Source organism: Pituophis catenifer, unplaced genomic scaffold (assembly GCF_029215685.1).
Source record: "Pituophis catenifer annectens isolate HBS135680 unplaced genomic scaffold, rPitCat1.0.hap2 SCAF_7, whole genome shotgun sequence".
Lineage (NCBI taxonomy): Eukaryota > Metazoa > Chordata > Lepidosauria > Squamata > Colubridae > Pituophis > Pituophis catenifer.
In genome coordinates, this window is record NW_027256887.1 from 6,752,743 (window position 1) to 6,778,720 (window position 25,978).

The 25,978-nt window shown below is 43.7% G+C and overlaps 1 protein-coding gene across 1 annotated transcript in view; it reads right to left on the bottom strand.

Moving 5' to 3' along the window:
* FAM185A (family with sequence similarity 185 member A) overlaps positions 1–25,978 on the bottom strand; it is a 66,010-nt gene that overhangs the window by 22,088 nt on the left and 17,944 nt on the right. The window contains exon 5 of the mRNA XM_070947374.1: positions 14,950–14,991. Coding sequence (XP_070803475.1) covers positions 14,950–14,991 — 42 coding nt within the window. The remainder of the gene's footprint in view (positions 1–14,949; positions 14,992–25,978) is intronic.

Here is a 25,978-nt window from a genome sequence, read left to right on the forward strand (position 1 = left end):
AATTTTTGAAGCCCAGGATTGTGCTAGTTACTACTAGAAACTGCAATAAAAGCTGGATTAAAGTAGATTCAAACTTTTGGGCCATACAGGAGCTCTATTAATCTCAAGGGAATTAGCGTACAGCTTGTCGTTTAACTAAGCTCTCGGATGACAGATATGGCCAAATTTTCTTTTCCAACCCCTATACAAAAAAAAAGAAAGAAAGAAAGAAAAAGAAAAGGAGGACCAAGAAGAAGAAGAAGAAGAACAAAATAGGAGGGGCAAAATATAGCGTCTGGTTTCTGGAAAAATACAGCCATGAATCAGCATTAGTAACGACAGCTTCAATCTCAGCTTCCTTCTCACCAAACCCAAAGGGATTTTGGTGACATTTGAGAAAGGAGATGGGAATGCGGGTCGCAACAACTATTTTGATTCTCGAGGCTGATGGAACATTTCGTCCGGTATCTGCGAAAGACAGGAGAGAACCAGGAGCAGAAGCGAATCCGCTTCAACTCTATTGATGGAGACGTGTCCTTGTGGACTCTGAGTAAGACCACACTTGGAATAGTGTGTCCAGTTTTGGTCGCCACGATATAAAAAAAAAACAACAGATGTTGAGACTCTAGAAAGAGTTCGGAGAAGAGCAAAAAAGACGATTTTAGAGCAGGGGTGTCAAACTGGATTTCTTCGCGGGCCGGATCAGCATTGTAGTTCTCCTCCATGAGCTGGGGGGTGGGGGAGACAGGACGGATGCCTCCTGCAGGATCCTGCTGGCCAAAACGGGGCTCCGGGGGCCGCCTGTGGCTCCCTCTGCCCCATTTTCGGCCTGAATGGCCTCCTGCAGCACTTTACCAGCCAAAATAGGGTGCGGGGGCCACACATGGCTCCCCCATGCCTCATTTTTGCCCTCCATGGCCTCTTGCAGCACTCTGATGGCCAAAAACGGGCCGAAAATGGGCCGTTTTCAGCCTCTCTGGCCTCCAGCAGCACTCTGCTGGCTGAAAATAGGCCATGGGGGGGGTCGCATGCGGCTCGTTTTAGCCGGCAGAGGTACCGTGGGCAGGTCCTTTGATATTTCCAGGCCGGCCCCGCGGGCCAGATTTAAGCACCCCGCAGGTCGCATCTGGCCTTGAGTTTGACATCCCTGGATTAGAGGCTAAATGTACTATAGAGAAACAATAATAAAGATAGAATATAAAATACTGATATACTAGATTTAGTAAAAGCTTGTTATTCTGTAATCATTAGGTTCCTTTGTATCACATATATTATTCCTTTCTATTTGTATCTCCTGTTACAAACATATTGTCATTAGGCCTCTGAAATGTACCTGGTATTTGTCAAACGTATGTCCCTGCCATTTGACCTGAACTCATATCAATCTCTTTCTGTGCCATCTAAAAGCATGGTACGTATCTCTGTTGAAACTACAACCATCAACAAAGGGATAATTTACACCTCAGCCCTAATTTATGTTTGATCTGGATAAGATCTTGTCTTCCAGAGCCAGGGGCTAAGTGGCCAATTAAGTAAACAAAGAAATGCTTAAGATAAGACTAATTGGAAGTTTAGATTCCTTTGCAGGGCAACAAAGAATACACAAACATAAATTAGGGGCCAGAGTTGAGTACCTAACTGGTGCTTTAAAGATATAAAAAGTGGTTACATCTTCTCTGAAGGTGTGAACCCTCCCATATACATATCTCTTTGTATGTGTTTGGAATGGTTTTACCCAGTCTTTTGTCTTTGATCAAAGATTAAATGTTGATTCTTATTCAAGCCTCCGTTTAACTCTTTCTTTTTGGTTCACTGAGAGCTTAAGCATATAGCTGGACCTTACAGTACGAAGAACAATTGCAGGAATTGGGTGTGTCTAGTTTAATGAAAAGAAGGACTTAGTGGACAACCGCTTAAATATGAGCCAGCCGTGTGCAGCAGCTGCCAAAAAAGCCAACACAGTTCTAGGTTGCATAAACAGAGGGGTAAAATCAAGATCACGTGAAGTGTTAATACCACTTTATAATGCCTTGGTAAGGCCACACTTGGAATAAGGCATCCAGTTTTGGTCATCACAATGTAAAAAAGATGTTGAGACTCTAGAAAGAGTGCAGAGAAGAGCAACAAAGATGATTAGGGGACTGGAGGCTAAAACATATGAAGAACGGTTGCAGGAACTGGGTATCTCTAGTTTAATGAAAAGAAGGACCAGGGGAGACATGATAGCAGTCTTCCATTATCTCAGGGGCTGCCACAAAGAAGAGGGAGTCAAGCTATTCTCCAAAGCACCTGAAAGCAGGACAAGAATCGATGGATGGAAACTAATCAAGGAGAGAAGCAACCTAGAACTAAGGAGAAATTTCCTGGCAGTTAGAACAATTCATCGGTGGAACAACTTGCCTCTAGAGTTGTGAATGCTCCAACACTGGAAGTTTTTAAGAAGATGTTGGATAACCATTTGTCTGAAATGGTATAGGGTTTCCTGCCTGGGCAGGGGGTTGGACTAGAAGACCTCTAAGGTCCCTTCCATTATTCTGAGTTTAGTAGACTATTTCAGGGAAGTCGGATGGTCTTCCTCCTCTCCTTTATGGCACTCCATAATCTGCTTTTGGAGTCAGCTGCTCCCTTCTGCCTAACCGAAGAACAGGCCCCTGGCTGAAGATGACTGTTGCTTAGCTTGGAAATAACCCCTGGGGATGATAAATCACAGATTTAGTCAGTAAAATATGAAAGACGTGTTCCCAGTTCGCAAATTAATAGGGTGTTTCCGTCTTGAATCTTCTTAAGAAAAAAACAAAAATATAGAGTTTAGGAGCCTTCCCTAAATCTGCCAGCTAGAACATCTCCCAAACAGAAAGTTAAAGAATCATAATTAAGAAAGGAAAAAGCAAAATATCCCAGGAGAAGGATGGGATGGAAAATATCCTTTCTGGATTTATTCCTCTTGCCAAGAATGACTTCAAGGACTTCATGAATGCAATACTGTAGGTTGGAGTTTTTCAACCTTGGCAGCTTGAAGATGTGTTGGCTCCAAGACCCAGAATTCCCCAGTCGGCATGACCGGCTGGGGAATTCTGGGAGTTGAAGTCCGCACACATTTTTCAAGTTGCCATGGTTGAGAAACACTGGCATAAGATACGAACGGAAATAGACTTGGACATGCGATCGCCTCCACATTATTCGAGGAAGCTGGGCCCTTTCTTTCCTAATGAACCATTAATTAATTAGATTTTAGCTCTTTTAAGGAGAAACTGAAGCTCCAGCTGCTGTAATACACAAGAATTTGGATTGGAGTGACAATATGAGCAAAAACACTGAAACTGTATGCGTGAGGAGAACCAGGGGTGGGCTTCAAAAATTTTAGCAAGGGGTTCTCTCCCCGGTTGCTGGGTGGGCATGGCATGGTAAATATGGCCTAGTTGGCCTCCTGCACCACAGCAGGGGTGGGTGGGGTGTTTGTGCCCTCTCCGGGCTCCGGAGTCTTTTCTTGAGCCTCCGGGAGACAAAAACGGTCTACCCAGGCTCCGGAAGTGGCACCAAGTGCATCAATTTTAATTTTTAATATGGTAAATATTGATAAGTACAGCCCAAACAAACAAACAAAAATGTATTTTGGGATCCTCCGTAATTATGAAAAGTGGGAAGGGATCCTGAGAGAAAAATGTTTAAGAAACACTGATCTAGCACAATATTAATTAGTCCCACTTTAATCAGTTAGGCTTTAGTTATTCCATCTCTTATTCCAGAGCTTTTAGAGGGATCAGTTGCACCTGCCAATTTAAGTTGGACTGTATCCACAAGGACACAGTGACACAAAAATAAGAAGAATAAGAATAAGAATAATTTTATTTCTATACCGGCCTTCTCCCGAAGGACTCAGGGTGGTGTACAGCCTATTAAAAGCACAAGACAAACATCAAATTAAAATAATTTAAAATTATTAAATAATTTGGCTCAATTTAAAACCCCAGAAATTTAAAACACCCAATTTAAAATTATTATGTTGATAGCGGAACAACAGGGTCTTGAGTGCACAGCGAAATACCCGGAGGTCGGAGATCTTACGCACTTCCGGGGGCAGTTCATTCCACAGGGCTGGGGCTCCCACAGAGAAGGCTCTCCCCCTGGGTGTCGCCAGCCGGCATAACTTGGCCGATGGCACCCTGAGGAGACCCTCTCTGTGGGAGCGAACTGGCCGGTGGGAGGCTATTGGTGGCAGAAGACGGTCTCGAAGGCACCCGGGTCCTATGCCATGGAGCGCTTTAAAGATGGTGACTAACACCTTGAATCACACCCGGAAGACCACAGGGATCACAAGGTTCAACAACTGAGAGCTTTATGGTGAGCCATGTGATTGATAGTTCGCGGGGGGGGGGCAGGAATATAGCGAGATTAGTGGTTTTTAAAGACATAGATGGCTATGATAAATTATGCAGTGCTTACGAGAGATTTCAACTAGCACAGAAGAGGGAAAAGACAATTTTGATCAGATAATTTTTGGGGATATGGAGCATCTGATGAGAACTCTTTGTTTTCTTCAGCTTTATGTTTTATAACAAAAGTCCATCCATTTTGTTTTAGGTCTCTTTCGTGGGCGCTTTTGATCAAGTGGGATCCATTCTATGACTGCCTTGGCTATCACTTTAATGAGCCGAGGTGGCGCAGTGGTTAGAGTGCTGTACTGCAGCTGCTTCAGCTGACTGCTAGTTCAGCAGATCAGCAGATCAAATCTCACCGGCTCAAGGTTGACTCAGCCTTCCATCCTTCCAAGGTGGGTAAAATGAGGACCCAGATTGTTGGGGGCAATATGCTATTTAGTATACTGTCGATTGTTGTAAGCTGCCCAGAGTCCTCGGGAGAGTGGGCGGCACAGAAATATGATAAATAAATAAAGAAATAAACTTCTTTGCTATGTGATCGGCCCATTTCCATTTCAATTCTTTTTATTCTCTTGATGATATCGTATACTTTCATTTACGTATACGACATCAGCAAGTATGGCGGGCCCAATCGGCAAAAGAAAACTCAAGACCTTATCGGTTGGAAACATGCGGGAGAAGCCTTCATCCTGGAGGGGATAGACAATGGCTAGAATCATACACACACACACACTTATACATTTTTTTTTCTTTTTACAATCCTGTAATCCCCTTTATTGGGGTGGGGTTGAGGTGACTGAATGGAGCTGAGAATTTACTGGCCGGATGCCCTTCCTGATGCCTGTGTGGAGTTCGCAGCATATATTTTCTCTTGGTGCCTTGATAGGGAAACATCTGCCACTGCCTAGGATTGAACTACATAATTGAATATACATAACCTCCCAATTATGTATATGTATGTGTGTATCAGTGATGAAATTCAATTTTTTTTTACTACCGGTTCTGTGGGCGTGGTTTAGTGGGCATGGTGTGGCTTGTTGGGTGTGGCAGGGGAAGGATACTGCAAAGTCTCCATTTCCACCCCACTCCAGGGGAAGGATACTGCAAAATCTCCATTCCCACCCCACTCCTGGGAGGATATTGCAAAATCCTCATTCCCACCCCACTCTGGGACCAGCCAGAGGTGGTATTTTCCAGTTTTCCAAACTACTCAAATTTTCCGCTACCGGTTCTCCGAACTACTCAAAATTTCCGCTACCAGTTCTCCAGAACCTGTTAGAACCTGAGAATACATATATAAGCATGCCTATCCCAGGGCCTTGGGAAGGACATGATAGGTGGACATAACTGTCAAATCCATTTGGCTGACTGCGCAACGAACTACAACAAAAGAGAATGGGGAAATTACAACACATTGGTCCTATACCTCTTAAAAGGGATTACATTTAATTAAGATCTAGAAATTTTCTATCATTGCATCATGGCATAGAAATATATTAAAGAGAGATAGCCTAACAGGCTTATGTTGAGAAGCAAAAAAAAAAAATCAAAAATATGCCAAAGAACTGAAACCTACTGAAAAAACAAGGAGGCTGGAGAGAACTGGACAGTCTCAGAATAATGGCAAAAAAGTCCACTTCGATGGTTATAATTATTTCCATTTCTCTCCGCTTTGCCAACTGTTGGGATGGGTGCAAGCACAGCGCAGCGCAGAATTCAATTAGGAGAACATTGAATAAAGTTATGACCACAATCTAGCAAACTTTTGGCAAAAAGAACCTGGACTTTTTTGTTTGTTTCTTACATCTCTCTCTCTCTCCTCTTTATAACTAAACTCACTTTTCTGCTGAATAAAACAATTCTGGCAACGAGGACTATTAGAGTCAGCACTGGATTTCTTGTTGACCCACAGCATGAATTAATAAATTCTGGGAATTACTACTAGTCCCTTAAAACCTAGTTTGATTACACGGCTATAAAGGGCGAATGTTTGCTACTGAGCTTTTTCTCCTGTCAATTTCCATTAAAGCAAGCCGGCTCCATCCTACATAACTGAATGAATGGATGGATGGATGGATGGATGGATGGATGGATGGATGAATGAATCCTTACAACCTGGTCAGAAGTGGGATTCACATAATTTAATTTCACCCAGCACAGAAAATGTGAGTCCGCGCGCTCGGCCTTCCGCGCATGTGCTTTGCTCGCGGGTGGATGCACCTTTCACGCATGCGCCCGGACTCAAAAACATGCCTAAAATAGGACAGCATCAAGCTGGGGCAGGTGGGCAGGCCCACCTATGATTTCCGCTACCGGTTTGTGTGAACTGGTCCGAACCGGCTGAATACCACCTCTGAACCTGGTTTACTTGCTCTATAGCTACCTAGCTCTAGGAAGAAAAGAATTTCTGGATGGAGACACAGAGGACGCTCTCACACGATGGAGATATGCTGGAAATCTTTACTGGGAAATATTCAAGGAAAAATCCACAGTGTTCTCTCTCTTTCTCTTAGTTGCAGAGAAGAGCAGCTAAGATGATTAAAGGCCTGGAGACTAAAACATACAAAGAACGGTTGCCGGATTTGGGTTTGGCTAGTCTAGAGAAAAGAAGGACCAGGGGCAACATGATAGCAGTCTTCTAGTATTTGAGAGGTTGCCACAAAGAAGAGGGGGTCAACTTATTCTCCAAAGCACCAGAGGGCAAGACAAGAAACCATGGATGGAAACTAATCAAGGAGAGAAGCAACCTGGAATTAAGGAGAAACTTCCTAACGGTGAGGACAATTAACCATTGGAATGTCTTGCCTTCAGAAGTTGTGGGTGCACCATCACCGGAGGTTTTTAAGAAGAGACTGGACAGTCACTTGTCTGAAATGGTATAGGTTCTCCTGCTAGAGCAGGGGGTTGGACTAGAAGACCTCCAAGGTCCCTTCCAGCTTCTCTTCTCTTCTCTTCTCTTCTCTTCTCTTCTCTTCTCTTCTCTTCTCTTCTCTTCTCTTCTCTTCTCTTCTCTTCTCTTCCCTTCCCTTCCACTCCACTCCACTCCACTCCACTCCACTCCATATTTTCTATTCTATTCTATTCTATTCTATTCTATTCTATTCTATTCTATTCTATTCTATTCTATTCTATTCCTATTCCTATTCCTATTCCTATTCCTATTCCTATTCCTATTCCTATTCCTATTCCTATTCTCTCTCTCTTCTCCCTCCCCCCCTCCCCCCACCTTTCTCTCTCTCTCACACACACTTATTTTTGAGCTAGTTTTGGGGATTCTCTCATCTGGAAAGTCAGAATTTGGCATTTTGCTTTTGCACCTCTGTTGGTTTGCCTGTCTCTATGTTTCAGAAGACTTTTTTTGAACATATTTCAGAAGAAGCATTGAGGCCAAGCGATGGTCACTGGGCCAAGGACATTCAGAATCTACCAAAGTTTTGAGCAAGGACTTCCAAAGGATGTCCAGGACCGATGCATCCGAGATCTAACAGGGTTGCAGATTTTTATCTGTCGCTTAAGAGAGACCGTATGCGTAAGGATCCTAATACAAACCAGGATGTGCATTTGCATACACATATATGTGTGTCTGCAAATGCACATCCTGATTTGTATATATATATATTATATATTAGGAGATATATATATCTCCTAATACAATCTCGTGCATAGAGATATATATCTCTGTGCACGTGCGTATGGGGTTGCTTTTTTCTAAAATTCTCTGGATGCTTAAGGCTTCGGTTCTGTTTCTGCTGGGATGAGTGATCTGTCTTTTGTACCGAGGAGGTGAAAACATTTCGGGGGTTCACAAAAGTTGGCCAGTGGCTGAAAGGAGGGGGAAAGAAGCCAGATCTTGGCAAGAACCTACCTCTGGATTACATCATTTTGGCCCTGCCAGCTATTTTACTGAATAGCGAGCCATCTGACTTTAATCAGTCTTGGAAAAAGTTGCACGGACAGAATTTAAAACCACAGCAGTGAAGTCAGCAGACTGAAACACATGGAATTCCAGGACCGGGGTGGGGGGGGGACATACAATTCCCAACAATCCACAATTCGGTTTCCAACAGAGCCCGTCTGATGTTGACATGCTGTAAGAAATTGTGGCTGGCTTCTAACAAATAAGGAAAGGCGGAGGAGGAGGAGGAGGAGGAGGGGAAAGAGTTGCTAATCTGAGACTTGTGGATCCTCTGGGAGCTCCCATGAAGGCCTGTGCTTGGTTCAACTTAGGAAACCTCTGCAAAAGTGACTGGTGCTGTTCGTTGGAAGATCTACCAAGGTTTCAGTAAGTTTTTTAGAACTAGGATGGGAGACCACCAAGGAATCCTCAAGCTTGTAGATATCCTGGAAAAAGATCGTTGTAACCAGTTTCAGGTTGTTGCCAAGGAGACAGCATGTTCCTGCACATGAATTAATAGGTATCTCAACTGAAAGGAGACTATCTCATGTCTACTCTGTGTTGTGACCTAGGCTTCCTGAGTCAGTAAAACACACGAGTAGTCCCCAAAACCTCTTTCATTGCAACAGCTATGAATTCTGTTCATTGACAGATGAGTCCCACATAGTTGTAAAGAGTCCTTCGGGATAAGGCTGATAATGCCCACCTTTATCTCCCTTGACGCGCTGCCAAAGATCTCATTGGCAAAGCCGCACGGAGTCCAGAATCAAACAGAGCTTCAGACTTTAAACTGCACAGAATTAACAACGTTGCTTCCTGCAAAGGCCCAGGTGCCTTTGCTCCTCTTTTAAGTCTTATGGAAGGGGCCAATCATCGCCAAGCCTTACTCCTGAGTCGTCCCTTTTGTTTTAACTGTTCTTGCCTTCTAGGAGCTCTGCGCATGTGCGCACTGGGAATAGGCTCTCCCTGTTCCTCTGCCTCACTGTGGTCTGACTCTGGACGCTCCGGAGGCAGCACATACCTCCCAGATGGCCCTTTCTCTGCCTCCGACGCAGAGCCCTCATCCGAACCTTCCCCAGACTCCAGGACTGGCTCATGTTCCTCCCCAACTTCCTCACTGTCTGACTCCGCTGCCAGCTCCGCAGGCTGCCGGCGGACCACAACAGTCTGGTGGCTCTTGATAGCTCCACTGTAAGAGATCTTAAATTATATTAGATTGCCCCAACTAAACACATCACAATTACTCTACAGCAGGACTCCCAGAATTCCTGAGGCAAGCCATGTTGAAATCGACAAGTCTTGCCAAGGTTGGACACCCCTCCTGTAGAGTAACTGTGATGTGTTTAGTTGGGACAGTCAAATAGGATTTAAGATCTCTTATAATGGAGCTATCAAGAGCCACCAGTGTAGACATAAGATCATCTCCTTTCAGTTGAGATACCTATTAATCAGTGGTGGAATTCAATTTTTTTTTTACTAGTGGTTTTGTGAGTGTAGCTTGGTGGGCGTGGTGTGGCTTGGTGGACGTGGCTTGGTGGGTGTGGCAGGGGAAGGATACTGCAAAATCTCCATTCCTAACCCACTCCAGGGGAAGGATACTGCAAAATCTCCATTCCTAACCCACTCCAGGGGAAGGATACTGCAAAATCTTCATTCCCACCCCACTCCATGGGGATTTTGCAGCATCCTTCCCCTGGAGTGTGGAGGGAATGGAGATTTTGCAGTATCCTTCCCCTGGAGTGGAGTGGGAACGGAGATTTTACAGTATCCTTCCCCTGCCATGCCCACCAAGGCACGCCCACAGACCCGGTAGTAAAAAAATTTGAATCCCACCACTGGACTGGATGATGAGCAGTTGCAAGAATTGGGCACATCATCAGAGGAAAAGAGATTCTTGTTTTGTTTTTTAGTAAGTCAAAACATAAGCTTGGATTCGAATGGAGGAGAGAAACCTCAGCAATGAAAAATTCAACAAATGCTCCCTCAGAAAGAATGTGAAGTTTTTCTCCTATCAAGCTTTCTTCCTAACTTCAAAATCTCTTTAACAGATCAAGATTAATTGGCCCACAGGCGAGAGGAAAAATGCTGTGAGACAAATATAAAGGAGAAGCAACTTTTTGACATCTGTGTCTAAATTTAACGTTTCCCAGACTCGGCATCCAAACTTCCTTGGTTCTTGGAATTTTTTTTTTTTAATTTGATTTATATGCCGCCCTTCTCCGGAGACTCAGGGCGGCTTACAGTGCGTTAAGCAATAGCCTTCATCCTTTTGTATATTTTTATACAAAGTCAGCTAATTGCCCCCACAAACTGGGTCCTCAATTTACCTACCTTAGAAAGGATGGAAGGCTGAGTCGACCTTGAGCCTAGTGAGAATTGAACTCACAGTAATTGCAGGCAGCTGGATGTTAAATGCTGCCTTAGGAGGCATTAGCCTCCTACGCCACTCAGGCTCCTAATTGGTAATATTTAGACTCTAAATATTTAGAATTGGTAATATTTAGACTCTTAGATGCTAACATTCATCAAGATCTCAGGAAACTGATTAATTAAAGCACTATCAGTTACCTTCTTGAGTGGTGCGGTGGCCTGGAGGTGGTGCTCTTGCCTCAAAATTAGGGGACTGTGAGTTTGATCCTAGGTAGAGGCAGATATTTCTCTCTCTGGGCACGATGAGAATATATCTGCTGAACAAAACTCTGCATTGGTGACAGGAAGGGCATCCGGCCAGTAAACACTCAACTCCATTCAGTTGCCCAGACTCCACCCCGCAAGGGATTATGGGGTCATTAAAAGAAGATGACTATCAGTTACCTTCTTAAGGACAGGAGAATCAGAGTGAGGTAAAGAGGTTGTGATATTGTGATTAAACAGTCCATTTTTCTGGATGTTCAGGAACAGCATCTCCACAAAAGGAAGACTTTGTTGTGGCTCCGTTGCCTGAGCCTGGGCTATCGACAGATGCAGACTCTGAGAGTGAGGGAGAGGAGTTGGCAAGGCCTCCCTCTCCAGGACCCTCCTCTCTGGCAATGCCTCCGGAGGACACCGAAGGCCAAAAGATAGGCTCAGAACCAAGCATGTCCCCGCAGCCACAGGTGGACAGCGACAAAGAAGATAAGTGCTGGCTGGACCCTCGGCAGAGGCGCAGGGAGAAGCGTGTGCAGCAGAGGGAAAGGTGTGCCAGAGATTAGCTGAGTCACTGCACCACACCCCACAGGGTATAAATGTGGGTGTGGTGGCCGGTTCAGTTTGTGACGAGCAAAAACTGGAAATAATCCATGATCTCTGCGTTACTGGACTTTGCCTGCTTTATCGGACTGCATTTGGATTAATCCTTGTATTGTTGAAACTCTGCCTGTTTTATCAGAATGCTTGAGTGTAATCTTTGTTTTGTGTGAGTAAAGTCTGAATTGGCAGCTAGCCACTGGGTGCTGCCAGCTTTATCTTCAAAGAGTTTTGTCGTGTGGCTTATTAACTCCGGGCTGTCCGTGGGGGTGCGTGTGTGGTACGGGGACAGAACAGACTTGACAGAAAAGGAATGATCTTTAGAAATGCACTTTTGCTTCCAAACCAATCGGCAACTAATTGGAAATTAATTTACATTATTAGAGCAATTTGAGGGTAACTGCCCAAAAGAAAGAACAGCAGGAGATTTTAGATCCCGAAATTGTTCGGTAGATATCTCAGACAAAACCAGATGCAACTAATAAATGAGATAAATGCATCAAGACAAACTTAGCACCATAAATTCATTTTTTGGATAAATGGAAATAATTGCCTGTGTGTGGTAAAACAATCTGGACTGAATTATCGGCGTGTGTGATGTCTCGGGTGTATGTTTTAACAATATTTTCTCCTCCAGTTGAATCCACACTAATGTTTTGACTTATTAAAAACAAAACAAGAATCTATTTTCCTCTGGGTTGCTACAGCCTAGATTAAAATTCCTGAGGTTTCAAGGACATCTTTTTAGACAGGTAAATACAGCTATTTTACCTGTCCAAAAAGATAATGGGTAGAGTCTAGATCAGAGGTCTGCAACCTTAAACACTCAAAGAGCCATTTGGATCCATTTCCCACAGAAAAGAAAACACCGGGAGCCACAAAACCTCAGTGGGCGTGGCCAACTCGACATTCACTTTCACCAGCCACATGACACCTCCCTAGCCACACCTACCCAGCCGGTCATTAGGGCAGAAAACCAGTTGCTAAAAAACAACGAGAACCACAAAAACCTTTCAAAATCTCTCTCTTCCTCCCTACCCCCTCCTCCCTCTCCCCCGCTCTATCTCTCTATGTCTCTCTCTCTCTCTCTCTCCCTCTCTCCCCTTCTCTCTGTATATCTCTGTCTCTGCCCCGACCACTTCTTCATCCCCTGCCATCGCCCTTACCTTCTCAGGCCAGGCGAGGAGTGACTGGGAGGGGAGAGTGACGGGTAGGGCCAGCCAGTGGTGGGATCATCCAACAGGAAGCCATAGCAGAGGGCCCAAAGAGCCACATGCGGCTCCGGAGCTGCAGGTTGCAGACACCGGGTCTAAATTATTCTAGGTCTCTTAGTTTCTGCCTTTGGATGGTAGAACCTATATGCTAATTCTCTTTCAATATTTGGAAGGAGTGCAGAGAAGGGCACCAAAGATGATTAGGGGACTGGATGAGGAACGGTTACAGGAATTGAGTATGTCTAATTTAATGAAAAGGAGGACTAGGGGCAACATGATAACAGTCTTCCAATATCTCAGGGGCTGCCACAAAGAAGAGGGAGTCAAGCTATGCTCCAAAGCACCTGAGGGCAGGAGAAGAAGCAATGGGTGGAAAGTAATCAAGGAGAGAAGCAATTTAGAACTAAGGAGAAATTTCCTGACCGTGAGAACAATTAACCAGTGGAACAACTTGCCTCTAGAAATTGTGGGTGCTCCATTCCTGGAGGTTTTTAAGAAGAGATTGGACAGCTATTTGTCTAGAATGGTATAGGGCCTCCTGTTTGAGCAGGGGGTGCAGTCTAGAGGACCTCCAAGGTCCCTTCCAACTCCGTTATTCTGTTAAACAAGATGCTTCCTTTTTCCACGGGATTAATTGACTGAAATCCTCGGGATCTAGGGAAGAAATTCTGCATTCTGGAAAAAGTTTGAAACCCCCTGACTTAGTGCCCTATCAAAATAAATTTTATTTTGCTTGCCAACACACCACTGAGAAATAATTGCTTACTTATGCTAAGTGCCAAAGTACAAGAACAGACAACTGATTAACAAGCTTAGATCATTTGATAAGACCACACTGAATTCTGATGCTGTTTAATTTTAATCTGGGAACCCGTCGCATTAAAAATAAATATACACAGGGAAGCCAAAATGCCTGAGAACTTTCAGTTTAAGTAAGTTAACACACACACACAATTAATAACACAACTCAATGGTTAAAACAACAACGGCAGTTTTTCATAGGTTGTCATCTGACCTTAATTTGATATGGCCATTCAACAACAGATTTTTTTTTCAACCTGTTGTGGCCCGCCAGCGGCCAGCAGAGCTGGCAGGACATTCGGACAGTGGGGAGGAACGTGAGCCAGTCCTGGAGTCTGGGGAAGGCTCGGACAAGGGCTCTGAGTCAGAGGCAGAGAGGGGGCCAAGGCCATCTGGTAGTTCTTTGCTGCCTCCGGAGTCTCCGGAGTCGACATCAGCGAGGCAGAAGAACAGCGGGAGCCTGTTCCCAGTGTGCGCATACGCAGAGCTGCCAGGAGACAGGAACAATTAAGGAAACAGGGTCGACTTGGGAGTAAGGCTTGGAGATGATTGGCCCCTCCCATAAGACATAAAAGAGAAGCGAAAGGGACGTGAGCTTTTGCAAGAAGCAAATAGTTCATCTGGCCGATTCAAGATTTGAAACTTCTTTTTGTGACTCTGTGCCAAGTTTGGCCTTGCCCTGCGTCTGGAAATTAGCTCTCTGGCAGCGTTCCACGTGAGATAGGTGGGTGTCGATAACCTTCCTCTGAAAGACTGTTTATCAAGCCTTGAGGACTGTAAATGAAAGTAATTAAAGTATGAATTAAAGAGGTTTGCCGGGACTACGCTTGTGCTGTTTAATTTCTAAGGAAGCCTAGGTCAGAACACAATCAGATCAGTGTTTCTCAAAGTTACGTTAAGTTTAAGATGTATGGACTTTGGCTCCCAGAATTCCCCAGGCAAAGTTGAAATCCACACATCTTAAATTTGCCAAATATGAGGAACACTGGTCTAGACTATTTCCCTGCAAATATCTGAACCGTGAAGACGCTGAAGTAATAAGCTTAGCAACCCGTTCGTTTGGAGCACAGCGAAGGATTATCACCCACTGAGCCACATCATAATTCATGGTTTATAAACTTACAACGAAAGGATTCACAGAAGATGCGAGCCCAAAAATCAAATAAACAGCAGGGTGGCTTAGCGTGAGGTATGAACATACCTATTTCCTGCCAATGGGTTTAACTGCCACCCTGCTATAAAGCCCTGGTGAATTACATCCAATCTGTCTTGAGCTTGTAGTAAAACTTGGCAATCGTGGAGCTAAAATCACCGCAGACGAACCGTTGAATCCAAATTCATTAAAGGACGTCCAGTCACAGCTGCCCAAATTTTCAATCCATAGAACCGATTCAGCAGGGGTGTTTTAATTAAAAAAAACAAGGGCGTGAACAAGAAAAGGAGAACAAGAACTTACCAACTGTGATGCTCCCTGTTTTGGTCTCCAAGGTAATATCACCTGTAACAAAATTGGAAGAGCAGTGGGTATCTTAAAATGTGAGGGTCACTTCACACAGCACAATTCATAGTAGCGCATGAAGCAAGAAGCCCTAAAGGGGGATTGAAACTATCTATGAATTGAATCAGACGTTTTAACAGATTAACAGAGTTGGAAGGTACCTTGTAGGTCATCTAGTCCAACCCCCTGCCCAAGCAGGAGACCCTACACCCATGATGGCGAAGCTATGACATGAGTGCCACAGGTGGCACACGGAGCCATGTCCACCTGGCACGCCAGCTCAGCCTCTCTAGGAGTCTCTGGAGGCTGGGAACAACAAAAAAAAATGTCACTTCCTGTCCAACTGGAAGTTGGGAAACGGACCGTTTTGGGCCTCCGAGGGAGTGGGGAAGGCTGTTTTTGGCCTCCCCAGATGCATAGAGAGGATCTGGAGCCAGGTGAGAAAGAAAAATGGGCCTACCGGGCCATTGTTTGCCAGGAGTGAGGGGCGGGGAGGGGAGGATCATGCATGCATGCACAGGGCAGGGTACATAGAATTATGGGTGTGGGCACGTGCACGCTCACGAACCTCCCCCACCCCCCCTTCCTGGCACGCGATGGCAAAAAGGTTAGCCATCAGTGCCCTACACCATTTATGGCAAATGGCAGTCCAACCTCTTCTTGAAAGCCTCCAGCGATGAAGCTCCCACAACTTCTGAAGGCTTCTTATTTCTCCTTATTTCCAGGTTAAATCTCTCCTTGTTCAGTTTCCATCCATTATTCCTTGTCTGGCCTACAGGTGCTTTAGAAAGTAGCTTGACCCCCCCTTCTCTCTGTGGCAGCCCCTCAAATATTGGAAGACTGCTATCATGTCTCCCCTGGTCCTTTATTTATTTATTTATTTATTTATTTATTTATTTATTTATTTATTTATTTATTTATTTATTTATTTATTTATTTATTTATTTATTTATTTATTTATTTATTATTGCGATTTACAATACCAAATTAAAATCAGTAACCCAATTAAAAACGATTTAAAATTATACCAGTGCACCCCCAAACGGATCAGTTTAATTGGCGGAAGAGCCACGTCTTCAGCTCGCGACAGAAGGAAAGAAGGTCGGGGACTGTCCTGAGCTCAGTGGGCAATCCATTCCAGAGGGTCGGGGCTCCCACTAGAGCCCCGACCCTTTCTCTTCACTAGACTAGCCAGGCCCAGTTCCTGCAACCGTTCTTCGTATGTTTTATCCTTCAGTCCCCTCATCATCATGGTTGCTCTTTTCTGCACTATTTCTAGAGTCTCAACATCTTTTTTTATAGCGTGGTGACCAAAACTGGATGCAGTACTCTAGGTGTGGTCTTACTAAGGCTTTATAGAGCGGTATTAGTACCTCACTTGATCTTGATTGTATCCCTCTGTTAATGCAATTTAGGATTGCATTGGCTCTATTTGGCTGCTGGTTCACACTGCTGGCTCATATTTAGCTGGTTGTCCACTAAGATTCCAAGATCCCTCTCGCAGTTACTTATTCACAGTTCTTATTCGTAGTATTATCAGTTCTTATTCGTAGTACAAAGGATCAGGATTGTACGTTAAGTTGCGGTGCAGAACAGGGGTGAAATCTAAAATTTGTTACTACCGGTCAGTGGTGGGATTCAAATAATTTAACAATTGGTTCTTCGCCCTAATGATTTCTTCCAACAACCTGTTCACCAAACTGCTCAGAAAGTTAACAACCGGTTCTCCTGAACTGGTGCGAACTGGCTGAATCCCACCACTGCTACCGGTTCTGTGGGCGTGACTTAGTGGGGTGTGTGTGTAATGTGACTGGGTGGGCGTGGCCAACTTTTTTTTTTTTTTTAACTTTTAAAAGCATTTTTTCTATAACCTCTTTGGCCGAAGAGGTTGCAGAAAAAAATGCTTTTACAAGCCTCTGACGATCAGGCAACTCAGCTGGGATCGTCAGTACGATTTGATAGCTTATTACTAACCTTGACTATCACTAAGTGTTGTATCTTTTTATTCTTGATGAATGTATTTTATTCTCCTTATGTACGCTGAGAGCCTATACACCAAAGACAAATTCCACTTGGCCAATAAAGAATTCTATTCTATTCTATTCTATAAAGGGATCACATGATCCCAGGATGCTGCAACTATCATAAATATGAGTCAGTTGCCAAGCGTCTGAATTTTGATCACATGACACGGGGATCAGGGATGAAATCAGGGAGATTTTGCAATATCCTTCCCCCCAGAAGTGGGGAGGGAATGGGGATTTTGCACTATCCTTCCCCTGGAGTGGGGCGGGAATGGAGATTTTGCAGTATCCTTCCCCTGCCACGCCCACCAAGCCACACCTACCAAGCCACACCACACCCACCAAGCCACGCCCACAGAACCGATAGTAAAAAAATTTGGATTTCACCACTGACGGGGATGCTGAGAAAAGTTACAGCAGTTACAGTGCCATTACAAACTAATGCCAAAGACTTTCCACCAATGCCAAATTTATTTTCCACACTTGGTTGCAGGAATATAGTGCTATTTTTATCATATTGTAGCTTCCTTTTATTTTATTGAATCTCCCTCCTTCTCTTTCTCTTTCTCCCTCCCTCCCTCTCTCACGACTAAGAGCAGATCTGTGGTTTGCTTGGCAGATTCCAGGCAAGATCTGGCTCTAAATTAATCCCAGGAAGAATAAATTTTCCAAGATGCAGTGATCGTCTCTTAGATAAAGCATAAAGACTGAATTGAAGAAGTCTTGGCTGGCTTGCTGGTAAACAGACAGAATCGGGGAGCTATCTTGTAATCAAACCACCATTCGTAGACTGGCCTACTACTTTGAGATAGAGCAGGGGTCAGCAACCTGTGGCTCCGGAGCCGCATGTGGCTCTTTGGGCCCTCTGCTGTGGCTCCCTGTCAGGTGATCCCACCACTGGCTGGCCCCGTCCCTTGCCCTCCCCTCTCAGTCACTCCTTACCTGGCCTGAGAAGGTAAGGGTGACGGTGGGGGATGGAGACGCGGCCAGGGCAGAGACACAGAGAGATACAGAGAGAAGGGGAGAGAGAGAGACAGAGAGATACAGAGAGAGAGGGAGAGGGGGGGAAGAGAGGGAGGGAGGGGGGAGAGATATATGTCTCTCCATATATAGATATATGTCAAAAGAATTTTGTGGTTCCCGGTTTTTTTTAACAACCGGTTCTCTGCCCTAATGACTGGCTGGGTAAGTGTGGCTAGGGTTGGTCATGTGACTGGTGGAGGTGAGTGACATCGAGTTGGCCACGCCCACCCAGGTTTTGTGGCTCCCGGTGTTTTCTTTTCTGTGGGAAACGGGTCCAAATGGCTCTTTGAGTATTTAAGGTTGCAGACCCCTGAGATAGAACATTGCTTAACTATAATCTACCATTTTTCAATCGCAACTTGGAAAGCGGTAGGAGATGCTAGGAGGTATAATTCAGCAACTTCCAGGTTGTTTTTCGCCCAGCTAAAATATTTTTCAGAGTACCAAATACATAAATGTATTTTAAGGGTATCATAACCTTTTTTGCACAGACTAGTTTATTAGCATTAATTCAAATGCTGCTTCCATTCTTATTTTTGTTTTATCACAGCAGCTCCTCATTTCGATTCTTCACCGCATTGGGATCGTTCCCAAGCGCTAGCAAATTTTTGTAATTCATTTATTTCTTGGATTCCTACTCTTCCTGAGCCGTGATGCTCAAACCGGTTAAAAATAATTAACAAGAACTAAATAAATTGAAAACACACATTGTACCACCGCAAATATTGCAAATAAAGCAATTATATAATAGCAACCTAATATTTCAGTGGCTCAATTTGAAAAGGATTGCATTCTTCTTGTCAAGCAGCAATATCCATTGTCACTTTGAGTTTGTAACGTCAAGAAAACATAAAATGTTTTAGAATCAACCAAGTCTGGCAAAATTAAATCAAGTGCAGAAAATTCAACATGTCGTTTGGAAGAGGAGCTTTCATAAAAATGGTGCAGTCCAGTAACTATTCCACCAAAAACAGGATATACAGTAATAAACTCCGTCATTTTCATGCTGTCTCCAATGGAAATACATATTATCTTATATTATCTGATTTGCCACTACGGCTGACATCCAGCAAATGCAAAGTTGGGGCAATAGTCATGGAGTATTGACAGAAGCAATTTGATTCATTTCTATTTTCTGTTCCCTCTGAACAATAATTGGAAACATTTTCCTGCACGTACTACATTGTACTGCTTAAAAATGAAGATAGAAGTCAAAGCTATTTTTCTCTACGGAAGCCTGCATCCTCAAACATCTCTCGTTCTTAAGAAAGCCGTTTATTGATAGTTTTTTTTTTATTATTCTGCCCAGTCTGAGGAATCTAAACCACAGGTAGTTCTCCACATATGGCCACAACGGAGCCTAGTTGTTAAGTGAGTTTTATAACTCTTCTTGCCACAGTTGTCAAGTGAATCACTGCCCTTGTTTAAATTGGTAACGAGGAAACCTAGCTTTCCCCGTTGATTTTCCTTTGTCAGAAACTTGCAAAAGGGGGATGTTGCATGACCCCAGGACGTTGCGACCGTCATAAGTATGAATCAGTTGCCAAGCACCCGAATTTCAATCACGTGACTATGGAGATGCTGCAATGGTCGTAAGTGTGAAAACATCCTAATTCATTTTTTTCCAGAGCTGTTGAAACTTTGAATGCAGTAGTAGGTTCCACTTGCCTTTGCTACTGGTTCGGAATCGTGCATGCGCAAAGTATTTGTGATGACGTCCGGGCGGGTGGGCGGAGCCTCCCGCCGCTGCTACTACCAGTTTCCCCAAACCAGGGCGAACCGGTAGAAACCCACCACTGTTTGAATGGTCACTGAGTGAAGTTGAGTTAATAGGTTAATAAATAGATGCCTTTAATAACTATTCAAAGTTACAATGACATTGAGAAAAAGGTGTCTTGTGACTGGTCCTCACAGTTACGACTGTTGCAGCACCCCGCCTGGTCACATGATCAAAATTTCAGACGCTTGGCAACTGGTTCACATTTAGGACGGTTGCAGGGTCATGTTCTGTCCCCGTCTCACACACGCACACAAACAGACAGCCGGGGGTTAAATAAACTGGCAGACAACCAATTCTTCTGATAAGAAATTTGGCAGCAACCCAGTAGCTGCTTGCCAAGAACTTTACTCACAAACAAAATACACACAGTCAAGAATTGTCCAGTTCGTAAAATAAATCCAAGGCCGATAATGTTGTTTCCAAAGATGCAATGTGACTCGATAGTAGTTAGTTTTGTCCGTCACAGAGTCTGAATGGCCACCTCACCCCCTTTTATACCCTGTGGGGTGTGGTCCAGTGACTCAGCTTAATCCCTGGCACGCCTTTTCTTGCGCGCGCTTATCTCTGTGACGCTGCCGAGGATCCAGCCAAGACTTATTTCCCTCATCACTGTCCACCTGTGGCTGCGTGGACGTGCTTGGCCCTGGCCCTATCTCTTGCCCTTCGGCGGACACCGAAGGCATTGCCAGAGAGGAGGGTCCTGGAGAGGGAGGCCTTGCCAACTCCTCTCCTTCACTCTCGGAGTCCTCTCCTGCCGATGACACAGGCTCAGGTAACGAAGCCACAACAGGTCACGCGATCCGCTTTTGCGAACTTCTGGCAAGCAAAGTCCACGGGGAATCCAGAGTCACTTAAGAACCATGTTACTAATTTAACAAGGATTAGAGATGCAAGGATTAGAGATATTTCCAGAAATGAAGGAAGAATGTAAACAACTGGAGTGATTGTAATAGAGAAGGAGCACAAAGCGTGAAGTGATGTTATTTAAAAATAAAACTGAACAGGATGAAAAAAGGATGGAAGGAAAATAATATGGCAGAAGTTGAAATAAGTAGAGATGGAGAGAAATGATAAATTTGTGATAAAGGATGTATAAAAGTGATAAATATTGGGAAAAAAACAGGAAGATTAAGATATAGTATAATGATGATTTGGATTATATATAAGACGTGTGAGATGTGACCTGGTCAGCGCTCTGTTTATAAAATATGTACGATGAAAAGAAAACTTTTTCAATAAAACTTGTCTAATAAAACAAAAAAAACCCATAAATGCAATAATTCACTTAACAACCGCATCAAGAAAGGTTGTAAAAGATGGCCAACTCAATTAACACATGTTTTCACTTAGCAATATAAATTTTGGGCTCCACTGTGGTCGTAACTCGAGGACTACCTGTATTCCTAATGGACAGATTCCTAATCAACTTCAAGCAAGGTTGATCCAAATGGGGCAGCTCATTTTTTTAACAGAAAGGACATATGCTTGTCATCTTTAAGCCACGTTTCAAGGAATAAGTTCCACTGAAGTCATGGAAGATCTTTCCACCGGAAAACATTTATGATGGAACTGTTGATCTCAAGCAGAAAGATCTTCGCTGCTCCAGATGAGCAGGACGGTTCAAAATTGAGTCGTTTCCAGCCATGATTTTACAGAAAGAATAAAAATCCACTGATTGAAGGCTCCAAAAGATGGATTCAAAACAAAGAAATTAAGCAAACTTTCCAACAACTTTCTTAAACATAAACACACCAGCTGTCATAATTGACTCCATATTAATATATCTCGGGTTTTTTCCCCCTGGTAGACAGTCCTCGACGTACAACCAAAATGGACCCCTAAATTTCTGTTGCTAAACGAGACAGTGGATAAGTGAGTTTTCCCCCATTTTACGACCTTTCTTGCCACGGTTGCTAAGTGAATCACTGAGGTTGTTCAATTAGTAACACGGTTATTAAGTGAATCTGGTTTCCTGATTGATTTTGCTTGTCAGAAGGTCCAAAAGGGGTTCTCGTGACCCCGGGATGCTGCAACCCGTCATAAATATGAGTCGGTCGCTAAATGGCCTAATTTTGATCACATGACCATGGGGGATGTTGCAAGTGTGAAAAACGGTCGTAAGTCCTTTTTTTTTAAACTGCCGTTGTAACTTTGAACGGTCACTAAATGAAATGCTACCCTGTTTCCCCCAAAATAAGACATCCCCTGATAATAAGCCCAATCGGGCTTGTGAGCGCATGGCAATAAGGCCAAGCGCTTATTTCAGGGTTCAAAAAAATATAAGACAGGGTCTTATTTTCAGGGAAACACGATATCCGTGTTTCCCCCCAAATAAGACTGGGTCTTATATTAATTTTTGCTCCAAAAGACGCATTACGGTTTATTTTCTGGTTAGGTCTTATTTTGGGGGAAATACAGTACTAAACACCTCCATCTGCTGATGATCTTAAGTGGGGCTTATTTTTGGGGTATATTACGAGCATCCCGAAAAATCCTGCTAGGGCTTATTTTCCAGTTCGGTCTTATTTTCGGGAAAACAAGGTATAAGTCAAAGACTTACCGTATTTTTTGGCGTATAAGACGCACCGGAGTATAAAACGCACCTACCTTTTTTGGTGAGGAAAAGAAGAAAAAGAAATCTGCCTCTGAGCAATTTTGCCTCCTTGCAGCAAACATCCTGCTTTACTTTCAGTTTCGTTTTCAGCATAGCTTGATTAGCTCAAGGGAAAAAAAATCTGCTCCCAGCAATTTACCTCCTTGCAGCAAGTAGCAGAGGCCCCGCAAAACAGCTGAGAGCAAATCAGCTGAGAGTCGGGAGGCCGATCCAATCAACTTGTGCTTAATTAGGCTGTGCTGAAGCTGAAAGGAGCTGTTTTTTTCTTGCTGTTTGTTTGCAGGAGGTAACTGCTGCGAGGCAGAGGCCAAAGGGTGGGGGCCAGTGGGTGGGCGGGGCTACATTCGGTGTATAAGACGCACCTAAATTTTCACCCCCTTTTAGGGGGAAAAAGGTGCATCTTATACTCCGGAAAATACAGTATATCATTTTAATTTCCCATGGAACATAAGTCATCAACACAGCCTTCTACATGTATGCTCAAGAATAAAGCATGTTCAGTTAGTCTCGAACATATGGGACATATATCTCAGCCTGATATTTCTAGAACATTGTATAGCAAAAACCAGGCAGAATAATGGCATCAGTGTTCAAATTATCTTCTTTAAACTGGCTGTGACACTTAAGCTTTTTGCTATATCCTGCCACAAAATTATGTGTTTTTACAGGGAGAGTGTGGAAACAGAAAACTTTATGTTTTGCCTGAAAGTATCCAAAACAGCCTTTTATGACAGCCAAATTTATATTCAAACTCAGCTGTCTACATTAAAACCTATCGATCAAAAAAATTTTTTGAACGAGACCTCACAGTTCAGCATGTCTATTCCTCAGAATTTAATTTAAAAACATCAAGTTTTTATTTATTTACTCAAGCCTGTGTGGCTTGCCCAGTCTTTTTGGCTCTTTTCGAACCATTGGCCTATAACAGCCAAAAGTTTGAGCCAACCTCCAGTTCATTAGAAAAGAAAATGAAATGGTTTTTAATGCAGGGATGGGTTGGGAGAGAAGAAAGACAGACACAAAAAGAAAGAACAAAAAAACCCCAAAAATAAATAAATAAATAAAAATAAAAAAATAGAAGAGCTAAAAAGAAAAACCCACAAAGGGATCATTGCAATGCTAAAATTCTGCCTGACTGATGGATAATCTTATTGCTGAGTACTAACTTCTGCTCTGAATTATTGTGACAGAGTTCTCCAACCCACAAAAAAAATAAAAATAAATCCACAAACCAGGAATCTGGATGAATGACAACTAGGAGGCCTGCACCCCCCCACATCCTAACCACCAGTAGAAAAAAAAAATACAGGATATTCAATCATTCAGCGCTTTTCAAATGCTAGGTGGGAATCCCCAGACTCAGGACACAGGGCAGTCCACCAACCGTAGGAGAAAAGTTGGCAGTAGAAAGATTGGGTTTTTCTGTCTCTCAACCACCCCAAACTTCCAGGAAGCATCTCCAACCAAATCAGAAGGTCCCACAGAACATCCCAGTCATCATTTCAACCAAGGATAATGAAGCTACTGTTCTCTGCAATGTTTCAGATCCAATTCTTCTGTCTCAAAGGGGCTTTTTCAAGAGGCAACTGGACTTCCTTGGTTTTTCCTTGAAGATGTTTCGCTTCTTATCCAAGAAGTTTCTTCAGATTTTCATGAGGCAACTGGACTTTTCTTGGTTTTTCCTTGAAGATGTTTCGGTTCTCATCCAAGAAGCTTCTTCAGGTTTTCATGAGGCAACTGGACTTTTCTTGGTTTTTCCTTGAAGATGTTTCGGTTCTCATCCAAGAAGCTTCTTCAGGTTTTCATGAGGCAACTGGACTTTTCTTGGTTTTTCCTTGAAGATGTTTCGGTTCTCATCCAAGAAGTTTCTTCAGATTTTCATGAGGCAACTGGACTTTTCTTGGTTTTTCCTTGAAGATGTTTCGGTTCTCATCCAAGAAGCTTCTTCAGATTTTCATGAGGCAACTGGACTTTTCTTGGTTTTTCCTTGAAGATGTTTCGCTTCTTATCCAAGAAGTTTCTTCAGATTTTCATGAGGCAACTGGACTTTTCTTGGTTTTTCCTTGAAGATGTTTCGGTTCTCATCCAAGAAGCTTCTTCAGGTTTTCATGAGGCAACTGGACTTTTCTTGGTTTTTCCTTGAAGATGTTTCGGTTCTCATCCAAGAAGCTTCTTCAGATTTTCATGAGGCAACTGGACTTTTCTTGGTTTTTCCTTGAAGATGTTTCGGTTCTCATCCAAGAAGCTTCTTCAGATTTTCATGAGGCAACTGGACTTTTCTTGGTTTTTCCTTGAAGATGTTTTGCTTCTCATCCAAGAAGCTTCTTCAGATTTTCATGAGGCAACTGGACTTTTCTTGGTTTTTCCTTGAAGATGTTTTGCTTCTCATCCAAGAAGCTTCTTCAGATTTTCATGAGGCAACTGGACTTTTCTTGGTTTTTCCTTGAAGATGTTTCGCTTCTCATCCAAGAAGTTTCTTCAGATTTTCATGAGGCAACTGGACTTCCTTGGTTTTTCCTTGAAGATGTTTCGCTTCTCATCCAAGAAGTTTCTTCAGCTCTCAACCAAGAAACGTCCAACTCATCCAAGTTCCAGAACTGAAGAAGCTTCTTGGATGAGAAGCAAAACAACTTCAAGGAAAAAACAAGGAAGTCCAGTGGCTTCTTGAAAAAGCACATTTGGGAGAACCATGACTTGGAGGACTGAGAACCTCCAAAGACACCCAACTCTTTTGATAGTGTTAATTTCCATCCCAAACTGACAATCTTTGATCTTTGGGAAAGGGTACACGAGAAGCACATTGGCAAAATGTTGCTGCTCGTTACAACAATGGTCCTTCGGAAGTAGCATTCACACATAGCCTTACTAAGGCTGTGGAAAAAGGATTGATCTTGAAGTTCTTAGCTCGCGTCTGGGAACGACCAATGGCAGTGATGGCTAACCTTTTTGCCGCCACGTGCCAAAAGCGTGGGAGCGTGGGGGGGGTCATGCGCACACGTGCCCACACCCATAATTCAATGCACCCCTGCCCTGCTCCCTTGCACATGCACACGTGAACCCCCGCACTCCCCCCGCTTTTGGCACACGACGGCAAAAAGGTTACCGGTGGGCCCGGTAGGCCCGTTTTTCACCCTTTAGGCCAGTCACTCTCCCTCAGCCGAACCTACCTCACAAGGCTGTTTTTGTGAGGAAAATAGGACGGGGAAGGTGTGTTTGATATGTTTGCCAGCTTGGTCTAGTGGCTAAGGCACCAGGCTAGAAAATGGGAGACCATGAGTTCAAGTCCCGCCTTAGCCATGAAAGCCAGCTAGGTGACTTTGGGCCAGTCACTCTCCCTCAGCCGAACCTACCTCACAAGGCTGTTTTTGTGAGGAAAATAGGACAGGGAAGGTGTGTTTGATATGTTTGCCAGCTTGGTCCAGTGGCTAAGACACCAGGCTAGAAAATGGGAGACCATTTTCTAGTCAAGTCCCACCTTAGCCATGAAAGCCAGCTAGGTGACTTTGGGCCAGTCACTCTCCCTCAGCCAAACCTACCTCACAAGGC